General features: G+C 39.1%; 1 protein-coding gene across 1 annotated transcript in view; it reads right to left on the reverse strand.

Annotated features, from left to right (window-relative positions):
• The window catches only part of slc8a4a (solute carrier family 8 member 4a), a 114,443-nt gene that overhangs the window by 23,590 nt on the left and 77,626 nt on the right, over positions 1 to 13,227 (reverse strand). Inside the window, exons 5-7 of the mRNA XM_062048148.1 lie at positions 12,671 to 12,777; positions 11,118 to 11,236; positions 4,574 to 4,673 (exon numbers count right to left, since the gene is read on the reverse strand). Of these exons, the coding sequence (XP_061904132.1) occupies positions 4,574 to 4,673; positions 11,118 to 11,236; positions 12,671 to 12,777 (326 nt within the window). The remainder of the gene's footprint in view (positions 1 to 4,573; positions 4,674 to 11,117; positions 11,237 to 12,670; positions 12,778 to 13,227) is intronic.

Consider the following 13,227-nt stretch of genomic DNA (forward strand, 5'->3'; position numbering starts at 1 on the left):
CCCATACGGACCACAGCTGAGAAACTGTTTTTTTTGGCGGCCCTCTATGGTTAAGAACCACTGCTGTAAAGGACACAGAAATGACAACAGGACAACCTGCCTTACAAAACGACTCAATGTGCTGGGAATGCCCTCTAGTGGTAAAATGGAGAAACAACTGCCAACATAAATGTTTGTGAAACAAAAAAACAATGGCTCTTGAAAACAATTATATTACTTAATGTGACCACACGTTACAGGGTGTCACAGTTACAAAGAACACTTAAAATACATTTATAAAAAATCTCCTAACCATCGCAACTTTGCGGAAAAAGCTTCCGCAAAAATAGGTATAATAGGCTGCAACATTCACAAAAAAGTCAGCAAAATCCTGGAGGGAACTGATTAAAAGCCAACCTAAACAACAAGCCTCACATAGTAGTTGACAAGATGGTAAAATTTTCTCATTTCGACGCAGAGGAAACGTTTTATATTTGTCTTAAAAGGCAAGAAGAGCAAAAATAAAACCAAAATGCTAATGAAAAATAGGAGCGCTGTATTTTCGTTTGTATATTTACGGTCTATTTTCTGACTTTGACTGAATGACACGATGATTAGGACAAGACTCCTGTTTGCTTTAGAATGCAGTAAAACTTTATGACTCAAATGGTGAAAAGCAGGCATGTACCTGCGACCGATTTTTGTGAAAAAGTACGTGACCGCCATTGTCGATTAATGCCTTTTAAAATGTTAAATGGGTCATACTTGTATAGCGCTTTTCTACCTTCAAGGTACTCAAATCGCTTTGACACTATTTCCACAGTCACCCACTGATGGCAGGAGCTGCCATGCAAGGCCCTAACCACGACCCATCAGGAGCAAGGGTGAAGTGTCTTGCTCAAGGACACAACGGACGTGATGAGCTAGGTAGAAGGTGGGGATTGAACAAGGAACCCTCACGTTGCTGGCATGGCCACTCTCCCAACGGCGCCACGTCGTCCCCGTTTTAATGCCGATCACAGATGTTGATCTGCTTTGGCTGACACTATTTATTTTTAGTCCGCCTGTGGCTAGCAGTTAATTCCAGTTAGAATAATCGCTTCCATTACGCCAAATATACTACATTTCTTTGTATCTTAAAGGGGAACTGCACTTTTTTGGGAATTTTGCCTATCGTTCACAATCATTAAGAGAGACATGACGACGGTTGTTGTTTTTTGTTTGCATTCTAAATATTAAATAAATGCAATCAAAAGTGTACTTACAATGGAACCTATGGGAGACGCGCATTTCCACCTACGAAGCCTTTAAAAAACAACCAAACACCTCCATTGAGGTTTTATACATACAATGTATTTAGTATAGATGTAATGTAGAAACGGGCACATTTATAGTAACATTTAATATTCACGTATTTTGATCATTTTAAGCATCTCAACGTTTGCTTTTTTTTTTTTCCTTCATCACTGATTACTACTCACTGCAGACTTTATGGGCGCCAACTAGCATAATAAAACATCACTTACCATGGAAGTTCTGCTGTCATTAGGATGCCAACTGCTGGGGTGTTCATATATTCCCATTTAGGTGAAGAAGGTCTCATACTTCTCGCAAAGAAACGGGGTGGGGGAAGTGGTGGAGGGATCCAAGTGTCTTTGTGTGTCCTTCTGGCCATTTCCGAGTTCTAAATGGCTGTCAAAGTGTACCGCCCTGTCGGAATACCTACTCAGACTTCTTCTGTCCAGGTGAGATGCATGATTTATGATCTAGAATAAACTTACATGGAGCAAGGAAGTGAAGAAGCAGCAGACCACTCAATAATGTAAACATAGGGAGACACGGAAGTGATCACGGCGCCGCTATAAATAGCTTGTGTGCGTTAGTGCTTATAACAACAATATCACTAATACTTGGTCAATATTCAAGTCACCAAATGTAAACGGAGTATTTTTGGCAGTTTTTGATAGGTTATTTATTGGATTTAATGGGCGAAATAGAGGAGCTCCCATTGGCTCCGCTGTAAGTGGACTTTTATTTACGTTTATTTAATATTTAGAATGCATTAAAAAAAAATCCATCCGTTTTCATGTCTGTCATAATGATTGTGAATGATAGTCAAAATTCCCCAAAAAGTGCAGTTTCCCTTTAAGTATCAATATGAAGTAGCATTTTCCCTGGAGGATGAGGCTAAACATTTTATACACCGGGAGCAAGCTAGCAAGCTGGGAAGCTGCTAAACTAGCTTGAAACAACACCAAAAAAAATAAGTGCTTAATAAAGTTGAAGAAGTGTTGAAAAGAACCGCGTTATAGCTGAAAGTAAGCAGTTATTAACAATAAATTAACAAGTAGATTAAAGGAGTTTAGAGAGAGGCTTGTATAGCAGCAACAGCATTTTCACAGTCGGTACACAACATGCAAGAGGGTGGATCCATCCATGAATTGGTGTTATCGATACCAAGGGTAGTATCAGTATATGATTGGTCGATATTTTTATTTTCTCAAAATCATGTTGTTTTTTGGTAATAATTACAAACTTGGTGAATACCTACCATATTTTTCGGACTATAAGGTGCACTTAAAATCCTTTTGTTTCCTTAAAAATCGACAGTGCGCCTTATAACCTGGTGCGTCTAATGTACGGAATAATTCTGGTTGTGCTTACCGACCTCGAAGCAATTTTGTTTGGTATAATGGTGTAATGATAAGTGTGACGAGTAGATGGCAGTCACACATAAGAGTGTAGACTGTAATATGACGCCAGTAAACAACACCAAAACTTTAAATGTTTCATTGAGAATATAAAACATTACACACTGTGCTCAAAAATCTGTCAAAATGTTTTAGTACGACTTTGGTAAGCTATGAAGTCGCACTGCTTGATGGATTGTCGGCACATTACAGCTACCGTAGTCAGACATACAAGTATTATTATTGTGTGTGTATATGGACCGCAAAATGGAACCTATTAGCAGACATATTTGCCGTTTTGTTTTGCAATATTATGCAAAACCAACTTTTCTTACCTTCTGGTACCTGCTGATCTGTATTTGGGATCTGCATAAGTCCTAAAAAATTGTGCGCTAATCAATTCAACATTTTGACCAAAAAACCACCATTACATGTTATGTAGACCACAAGGAAGTGTTTAAATGTAGAAAAAATCATGATGTGACCCCTTTAATGCGCCTTAATAAAGTTAAAGTACCACTGATAGTCACACACACTAGATGTGGTGAAATTACCCTCTGCATTTGACCCATCCCCTTGTTACACCCCCTGGGAGGTGAGGGGAGCAGTGAGCATCAGCGGTGATTTAACCCCCAATTCCAACCCTTGATGCTGAGTGTCAAGCAGGGAGGTAATGGGTCCCATTTTTATAGTCTTTGGTATGACTCGGCCGGCATTTGAACTCACGACCTACCGATCTCAGGGCAGACACTCTAACCACTAGGCCACTGAGCAGGTTTTGTATGAAAATAGACCTGAATAGACCCGTTCATCGGCAGTGCGCCTTATAATCCGGTGAGCCCTATGGTCCGAAAAATGCGGTACATAAATAGTGAGTTGATATCGTTAAACTGTCAATAGCATTTACCATAAATACATTGAAACATTTAAAGCCCCACTTAAGGACTTTCAGTTTTGGTTGATTTTGGCGGCGCCAGTGGACCAAAGCGGTAGTGTTTTGCCAGAAGAAAACCACATTTCGTGAGGACTAGCGCATATAGCATTGAACTGACATGACGTCTGCTGTTATATTGTCACAAACATTACGTCTCTAATGGCTGTGCTGATGGTAAATAGTAGACACTATCAAGAAATGATCTTGGATTGAGCTACAAACATGACACTACTACCAAAAATGTATCGGGCGGATGCAGGTCCGAAGCAAAGAAAGACTGGCGGGAGATTTTTTCTAAGGAAGTAGTAGTGAAACTATCACGCTTGTGGCTTTTTATTGCTACCACGCAAATTTCCGATAGCTAACATTGGCATTATCATTTTGATTTGAGCGAAAGTGGAAAGTCACTTACTAGTCCAGCAGGAACATAGCCAAGACAGCATCAATCTGGAATACTTTGTCTTTGAGCTCCCACCAGCCGGTCAACGTTGATCCTGTCCTGATCAACATCCGGGTAAGCTCCGACAAAACTTTTTGTTTCTTTGGTTGTTTTACAGCTTCTGCCATGATAGCAGTAATTGCACGCAGGCGTTCCCATCGACTTCCGTCTTTTTAACAAACGGGGACAGAGGGAGTGACGTGTGCCGTAAAGCAAGTCAAAACATTTGTAGTTTTTTGTGCTGCAGGGTTCCTGCCACCCTCCCCAAAGTCACTAAGTGCCAGTGAAAGCGATACAGACCCCCTCAGGACATGACAGAGGTGTCAATGTATCATCCCAAAAGTTATGAAAATATTTAATGAATGTTGAAAAGTTTGTCCTCTAAGTTGGAACATTTGGATGCTTCAGAGGTGGTACTAATGAGAAGCAGCTGGAAAAGTCGATGAAGCTCTGAGTTTGTTGTTTTTTTTTACCTTCCACAGGTCACAGCGTAGTGAACTGATGGGACTTTTTAAGAAGACTTCAACTCACCTGCACTGACAGTGACCGCACTAACAAACTGTTCCCTCCAGCTGCTGCTCCCCACCACCAGAGCCAGGTTAGTCTTCTTAATCAGCTTGTCAACCGTGCTCTGTGGAGAAACACAAAGACAGCAACTTTTTTTTTTTTTTTAAACCGTATCAGTCCTGCATTAAGGTGTCACAGCTAAGCGCACAGTGAGTCACCAAAACAGACGCAAAGGAGCACAGAACCAAGTATGCCTCAGGGGAAAAGCCTCTTTGCAAGCATTATGTCGTCTTTTTCCACCAGTGCAGAAAATATAGAGCTCTTATGAGGACACGGCTTGAACTGGAAAAAGATGAGCAAATGGCTTCTGTGGCTCTAAAAGGGAGGAAAGGAGTGAATACTTTGAGATTAAAGTCATGATGTCATGAATGCCAGCTTGGAAATGATGCAGCTCTAAATGAAGCTCTTAAGAAGAACCTTAAATGTAGGATGGTTCTTGCAGTGTAATAACATTTAATGACCTTACATTAGAACGAGTGGTACTTGGTCGTTTTCCTGCATTGTTATCTTTATTAAAAGCTAATTACAGGCTACTTTTGCACCAAACAGTGCATAAATGTGTCTGCTTCATGTCAACCAGGCACATGGATAAAATTAGTCAAACGTCTAATAAACTTTGCTTGATTCATGTAAAACTACTCACGTATTTATAAGATATCTCTCTTTTATAATAAGGAAATGGTTAGCATGTATGAATCTACATCAGCAGTGTGTGTGTGTGTGAGTGTGTGTGTGTTATTAGCTGCGACCATAGACACCAGTAAAACTCCTACAAAATACTGGTTCTTGCCACACTGTTGCTATACGCTGTAGTGTTTATTGTTCCACTAGAATTAACATACAATACATTGCTATTGACAATCCTCTGGGAATTTATGCTCAGCATTCACACATGTAGAATTGTTCAGGACATTCAGGCTATAACATTTTTATGTACAAATACATTTTCCCAATTTCCCGTTTTTAAGGAACACTCATTCTCTAATACATTTTTTTTTTTACTACAGCCACATTTCTCAATTGATTCAAACCATTTCACAGTTCTAATTTTAGTCAATTGATAAGATGCTAATATTAAAATGGTACCTTTTTTTATCTCATTTTGCAGGTATGTACATCAAAGTCAATTTTTTTGTGTTTTCTTGTATGCTAACTGCGAACATCCTAACGTTGAGGGAAACAAGAGCAAACAGCAAGCATGCTAACTTTTTTGCTCATTTGACAGGTAGACATCTATTTTTTTACTTGACTCCATCTTGTTAGCATGCTAGCTTTTTAGTTATTTTTGCCGGTATATACCTCAGTCAAATATTTTATTTCTTGTATGCTAACTATACACATGCTAATGTTAGCATGCTCGCTATTTTGCTCATTTTGAAAGTATACACTAAATCTAAGAGTTATATATTTTTGGTAGCATGCTAACATTAGAATGTTAGTCTTTTAACAAATTTTTCAAGTGTACACCTCAGAATCAGATCTTTTGTCTTTTCACAATTGCTAACTATTAGCATGCTAACATTAGGCCTGGGGCGATAACAAATTTTGCTGGACGATATTTTATTTTACAAATTATTGACGCTAAACAATATTATTGTCAGCGTTATTTTAAGACCGATAAATAATACTATTGTTTATTATTGTTATTTTACGACCATATTAAGCACCAATGTAATCATAATATATAATAATTATAATGCAAGTGACCCGTTAAAACGAAGTCAACTTTTTTCATTTGCATTTTTTACTTTTGTAATTGAAAAATCAGAAACTTTTATTTATCCTAATTACGTACCTTATTTTTCAGATTATAAGGCACACTTAAAATCCTTTCATTTTCCCAAAAATTGACAATGCGCCCTCAGCGCCTAATCTACGTATTAATTCTGGTTGTGCTTACTAACCTCGAACCAATTTTATGTGTTAGATGGTGTAGTTTGTAAGTGAGACCAGTAGATGACAATCACACATAAAAGATATATGTGGACTGCAGGTTGACGCCTGTTCAATAAATGGTGTTAGCAAGTACCCATAAGCAAGCAACACCAAAATTTTATGTTTCATAGAGAATATAGAACATTACTCACACTAACGCTAAAACAACTGTCAAAATGTTTTAATACGACTTTGGTAAGCTTGGAAGCCGCACCACTTGATACGGCTACCATAATCAGACGTACTGCGCTTCAACATACGGGTATTATTATGGTGTGAGTATAACGACCCCAAAATGGCACCTATTAGGAGACATCATATCTGGCGTTTTGTTTTTCATTGTGCAAAACCAACTATTGCTACCTGCTGTTGTGTGTTTGGGATCTGCATAAATCCCAACATTTTTTAGTGCGTCTCTCCTTATTTTTCGCTGTCTTGTTGTGGCGCATTCATCTTCTGCTTTTGCCATTTATAATACCATTTTGGTTTTTTTAGAATATTTGGGGTGATGTGGCTTAGTTGGGAGAGTGGCTGTGCCAGCAACTTGAGGGTTCCAGGTTCGATTCCTGCTTACGCCATCCTAGTCGTGCTGTTGTGTCCTTGTGCAAGACACTCTACCCACCTGCTCCACACTGGTTTAAATGTAGCTTAAAAGATGTAGATAATGGGTTTCACTATGTGATGCGCTTCGAATCACTAGAGAAAAGGCGCTATATAAATATAGTTCACTTCACTAATAGGACCCTTTTAATGCACCCTATAATTCAGTGTGCCTTTTGCATGAACATACACCTGTGTAGACCTGTTTATTGGCAGTTTGCCTTATAATCTGGTGCGCCCTGTTGTCCAAAAAATATGGTAAACAAGCAATGAAAATAAAATAGACTCTTAATATCTGTCAGCAAAACTTGCTGTAGTTTGGGTCTTTTTCTTTCTTGTTTGTTCGTGTTGATAGGCTGATCTTGCTCATTCGGTTTGAAGCCAACATATTCCCACAACTTTTCTCTTTTAAGTGTTGCTACCTTGCGGTGGTTCTCACTAGCGACAAGCAAGGCTCTGTTGCTGTCAAAACCTACAAGTCCAGCTTTCACTCACAGAGACAAAGATTGTGAATGAGTGACAAGAGGGTTTATTCCGTTCATGTAGTTCTGCTATTGAATGAACATGCTTAGGTCCTGACAGCGATAGACAGAGTGAACCCTCTTGCACCCAGTTTGGAAGGAAGAGACGAAGAAAAGAGACACACACAGACATGACAGTTTATCGCTGCCGGGAAAGTTATCAAGTTAATTTTAATTTATCGTTTCATTAATTAACTTAGGGCCTTAAATGTGGGCGTTCCTTGTCAAATCTGACCTTCTGCCTATTCTCCCGTCGATTTGAGTTTATTTGTTTTGCGCGCCTCTTTTAAGCTAGTATAAGTCCAGAGCCCCGAGAAAGTGAAACATTATATCGCACTTAAAGTTTGGATGCAGTGTACACCACTAATATTAAACTGATGAAAGAAACTTCCATAAAACTATCAAATCTATTCTGATCGCTTCAATTTAGACACCCCATTCATTGAGATGAGTATAAAAGGACCATTATGCCACTTTGTATTAACTGTCAAAAATCAAAAAGCACATTGTTGTTTTGTGTGTGCGACCTCAGCGGAAGGGGACCACACGTATATTGACCGTACTGACAGACGTTCCAAACGATTTCATCTGGACCGTGATCCCAATGTACTGTAACTACTTAAAAGAAAATATATGTATAATGTACAAAACCCAACACCAGTGAAGTTGGCACGTTGTGTAAATAGTACCGTAATTTCCGGACTATAAGCCGCACCTGACTATAAGCCGCACCAGCTAAATTTAGGGGAAAATACAGATTGCTCCATATATAAGCCGCACCCGACTATAAGACGCAGGGTTTTGATGTGTAATTAGCATAGTATATAGGGGTTCCTGCTACCACGGAGGGGATTGTCGGGACAGAGATGACTGTTTGGGAACGCAAAGCGTCCCATTTATTAACAATAAATCTTTCAATCATTCAATCAAACTTTCACATCTTTGACATGGCGAACAGCATTCGTGCAGAGTACAAATAATACAACGGTGCAAAGTAATACAAAGTGCTCGCCTGTACGTTATCAAAATAACCAGCCTACCGGTATATGAAAAGTCAGTCTTTAATCATTGTGTCATCGTCTTCCTCCTGCGTACTAAAACCACCGAAATCCTCTTCGTCGGTGTTGGAGAAGAACAGGCTGTAAATAAGCCGCACCCTTGTATAAGCCGCAGGGACCAGAACGAGGAGAAAAAGTAGCGGCTTATAGTCCGGAAATTACGGTAAATAAAAACAGAATACAATGATTTGCAAATCCTTTTTAACCTATATTCAATTGAATACACGGCAAAGACAAGATACTTAACGTTCAAACTGGAAAACTTGTTATTTTTTGCAAATATTAGCTCATTTGGAATTTGATGCCTGCAACATGTTTCAAAAAAGCTGGCACAAGTAGCAAAAAAGACTGAGAAAATTGAGGAATGCTCATCAAACACTTATTTGGAAAATCCAACAGGTGAACAGGCTAATTGGGAACAGGTGGGTGCCATGATTGGGTATAAAAGCAGCTTCCATGAAGTGCTCAGTCATTCACAAACAAGGATGGGGCGAAGGTCACCACTTTGTGAACAAATGCGTGAGCAAATTGTCGAACAGTTTAAGAACAACATTTCTCAACCAGCTATTGCAAGGAATTTAGGGATGTCACCATATAAGGTCTGTATTATCATCAAAAGGTTAAGAGAATCTGGAGAAATCACTGCACGTAACATTGAATGCCGTGACCTTTGATCCCTCAGGCGGTACTGCATCAAAAAGCGACATCAGTGTGTAAAGGATATCACCACATGGGCTCAGGAACACTTCAGAAAACCACTGTCTGTAACTACAGTTTGTCGCTACATCTGTAAGTGCAAGTTAAAACTCTCCTATGCAAAGCGAAATCCATTTCATCAACAACACCCAGAAACGCCGCCGGCTTCGCTGGGCCCGAGCTCATCTAAGATGGACTGATGCAAAGTGGAAAAGCGTTCTGTGGTCTGACGAGTCCACATTTTTTTGGAAACTGTGGACGTCGTGTCCTCCGGACCAAAGAGGAAAAGAACCATCCAGATTGTTCTAAGCGCAAAGTTCAAAAGCCAGCATCTGTGATGGTATGGTATGATATCTGAAAGTGAATAGACTATACCAGGGGTCTACAACCTTTGCTATCAAAAGAAACATTTTGCCGCCTCTTCCACTAAAAAAAATAGTATATCTGCAAAACTTAACACAACCCATAAAAGTTTTAAGCTTTTTTATTTTACAAGAAAAGCAATTTGTCCATGTGTATTTAAACTCTTTTTTTTTTTTTTTTTTTTTTTTAGCAAGTTTTAATTGTTAGCTTATCCAAGGGGTTGCACACTCAAGAAGCTGAACAAAACACATAGACTTCCAGTCCCTTTTATTTGCCTTCCTCTTTGCCTCAGGACTTTTCATATCATTCACGGCCTCACAGTCAGTCGGAAATGATAGAACTCTTTTTAAAAATGCTAACTTTTCTCACTTTGGGGTTCAAAAAATCCTGAGGGAGCCACAACAAGGAGGCAGAAGAGCCACATGCGGCTCCATAGCCACCAGTTGAAAAACCCTGGACTATACAATTTTGTCAAATCCTTAAGCATTTCTGGTTTCAAGGGCTCCTTCACAAATTCCCTTAGACTTTCATCCGTAATGTTTACTGAACATTCCCATGTTCAGTCTCCAGAGTCAAGAACTTTTGAAGAGCTTTGAAGGGAATAAGCGGTGGAGAATGGATGGATGGATGAAGGATTGTCGCCATTCATCTATATTCTAACTGTGTTTCACTCTCAGTCCGTGCAGTTCAATGGTCAGCCGAACTCACCTTTTCACTTCTGATTTCCATCATCTGTGAAGTAACAAATGCAATCAGACTTAACAGAGCACTCTAAGTAATGGAGACCGAGGCCATTTACCCCTCTAATCTTTGTAGGTCTTGTATTGTCCTCTGCCGTTGTCCATGAAGTGCATACATATTCTATAATAATCTATTCTATACTGCTACTCTTTAAGAGCTTCCAATGCCCAAGGATACTACAAGTTTTTAGTTCTTGCAAATTCACTCATCACAGATTATCATTATTACTTGAATGGACTCCAAAAAAGTCCTGTGAAATGTAATTGGTATCTTGAACCACAATGCAAACTAAATATATCGAAGCCTTTTTTTTTTAATATAGAAAATCATTCCATTCAAGTATGAAAACCCTGAAAGCTCCACTCCCTCTGTGGCTCTGCACAGAAAAAGCAGCCTGGAAAAAAAGAATGGATGGATGAGCTGTGTTTATATTTTTATCGAGTAACCACCACCACCCTGTGGTCATTTGGAATCCTGTGAATGTCATTTTTAATTCACTTAATTTTTGTTAGAGTTACTTATCAATCAACCAAGGCAGGGCGTTGCCTTAGAGCGGGAAGTTTCATTCAGTAAAAGTAGTGTTTGAGGAATTACCTTAAACTCGTAAGACTCCTCAATGACCACCTCTAGGCTGGTATGCTCCCCCAGGCATGGGCAGCCCATCTTTGCCACGTCCTCTGGACCAATCGGTGTCTTGTTATCATTGGTGTCTCCTGCACGAGAGGACAAACGTCAGCTGGGTGTCCAGAACAAGATTGGAAAAATTGTAATCAAAATGAACAAAGATGATGGAATAGTAATCAATCAGTGGTCTTATTTGCACTGCTGGGTCAACAGAAGCCGTGTTAGATAGAGGATCAAATTATCACCTTGTCTAACTTGTGGCCACAAAAGTCTTAAAGTGGACATAACAGAATAAACATTGGAATGGAAATGTGAAGTTGAAAGGATCCCAGGGAAAAAAGAAAATTTGTTAGGAAATGGAAACTCTGTAGCATCATGGCACCGGTGCTGATGTAAACGGTAGTAACCAGACTAAGAAACTTAGTAGGTACAGTACAGAAATGACAGTATTTTGTTTTATTTTGTACTTTACTTTCCCGTATTCATCTGCATTCTTATCAGTGCTATATTTTGATCTTTATTTTTATTACCATTTTTGTAAGCACTAGAGGTTGTACAACACCAAAATCATGTAACATCTCACAGCAGGAAAGTATTTGATCAGCACCTGCTTTTTAGGTCTTAAACAAGTCAACTATGTTTGCAGTGCAAGTTGCAATGCTGTTGTTATGTCATCATGTTGTCAAGACCATCACTGTGTTTCTGTTCATTCCAATGACACTTAGCTGGAAATAATATTTATGTATGGCATTCATGTGCAGAGCACAGACCTTTCACATGATATATCACAGGGGTCGAGAACCTTTTTGGCTGAGAGAGCCATGAAAGCCAAATATTTTAAAATGTATTTCCGTAAAAGCCATGCAATATTTTTTAACACTGAATACAACTAAATGCGCGCGTTTTTAAGTAAGACCAACATTTTTAGAGTATAATAAGTCGCTTATTCTTTTTAATAACATTGTTATTCTGAAGCTAACCAATAATAAATAAAATACTTCTTACCATTAATGTGACTTCTTGAACAGGTGCGGTAGAAACGGATGGATGGATTAAAATGCAGGACAATGTTTTATATTTTGAACGTTATTTTGAACACTGGGATTACCAGCGGAATTTGTCATTACTTATTGTGTTAAGAAGCAATGTCAGCTATGATTTATCTGAGAGCCAGATGCAGTCATCAAAAGAACCACATCTGGCTCGAGAGCCATAGGTTCCCTACCCTTGATATATCATATCAAATATATAATCTAAACCATTACAATAAATTTGCATGTTCGGTGGATGTGCATTTAAGCAAGGTGTGTTTTGATTCAAATCAAACTTGGCGCGATCAAATGATGTCAGTCGGCGACTAGAGACCTGTCAGCTGATTGTTTGCTTCTGAGCAACGTTATGGATTATTATGTTACCTCAATTTTTCACTTTTTTGAGTGGATTTAGGCAATACATCCCGTTTCAAAAGTACTAATTTAGTGCTGGTTTTGGAGAATATGTAAACGATACCCAACCCCGCTAACCATGTCTTTGTCCCACTTCCAGCAGAATGGGCTCCTCCAAAATAATGTTGAAAGTCTTGTTCTTCTCATACTCCTCATCATCGATGATCTTCACATTAAGCAGCTTCCTGAAAGTAGAAGGTCAAAAGGAGCAAAGGGGAGGACGGAAACACAGAGACATACATCGATTAATGAGTATAATTATTCGGGAAATGGCAACCATTTGACAAACAGAAGACAAATGCGTCCGTTGGCTCTGTGCCGACAACAAGCAAATTCTAATGCCAGGTCCGACCTTAAAATCCAAACACTAGCGTTTGTAGTCAGTAGCTGAGGAGCCAAGAGGTAGACAACCCACACAATGAATCATGGTGAGTTGTTGCACAGAATGTGAAGATAGCAGAGCCACTGTTGAGCAATATGTGACTTCAAATCTTTGCCAAGGCTGAAAAACTATTTATGAAGCTGGATCACAACTTTAAGGCCAGTAATCTTATTTGCTCAAAATCAATACGTCTCTTGCCTAAAACAAAGTCATTTTTGGAAATGGCTCAACATTTGAGCAAAGTGGAATGTTT

This window comes from Entelurus aequoreus, linkage group LG05 (genome assembly GCF_033978785.1).
Source record: "Entelurus aequoreus isolate RoL-2023_Sb linkage group LG05, RoL_Eaeq_v1.1, whole genome shotgun sequence".
Taxonomy (NCBI): Eukaryota; Metazoa; Chordata; class Actinopteri; order Syngnathiformes; family Syngnathidae; genus Entelurus; species Entelurus aequoreus.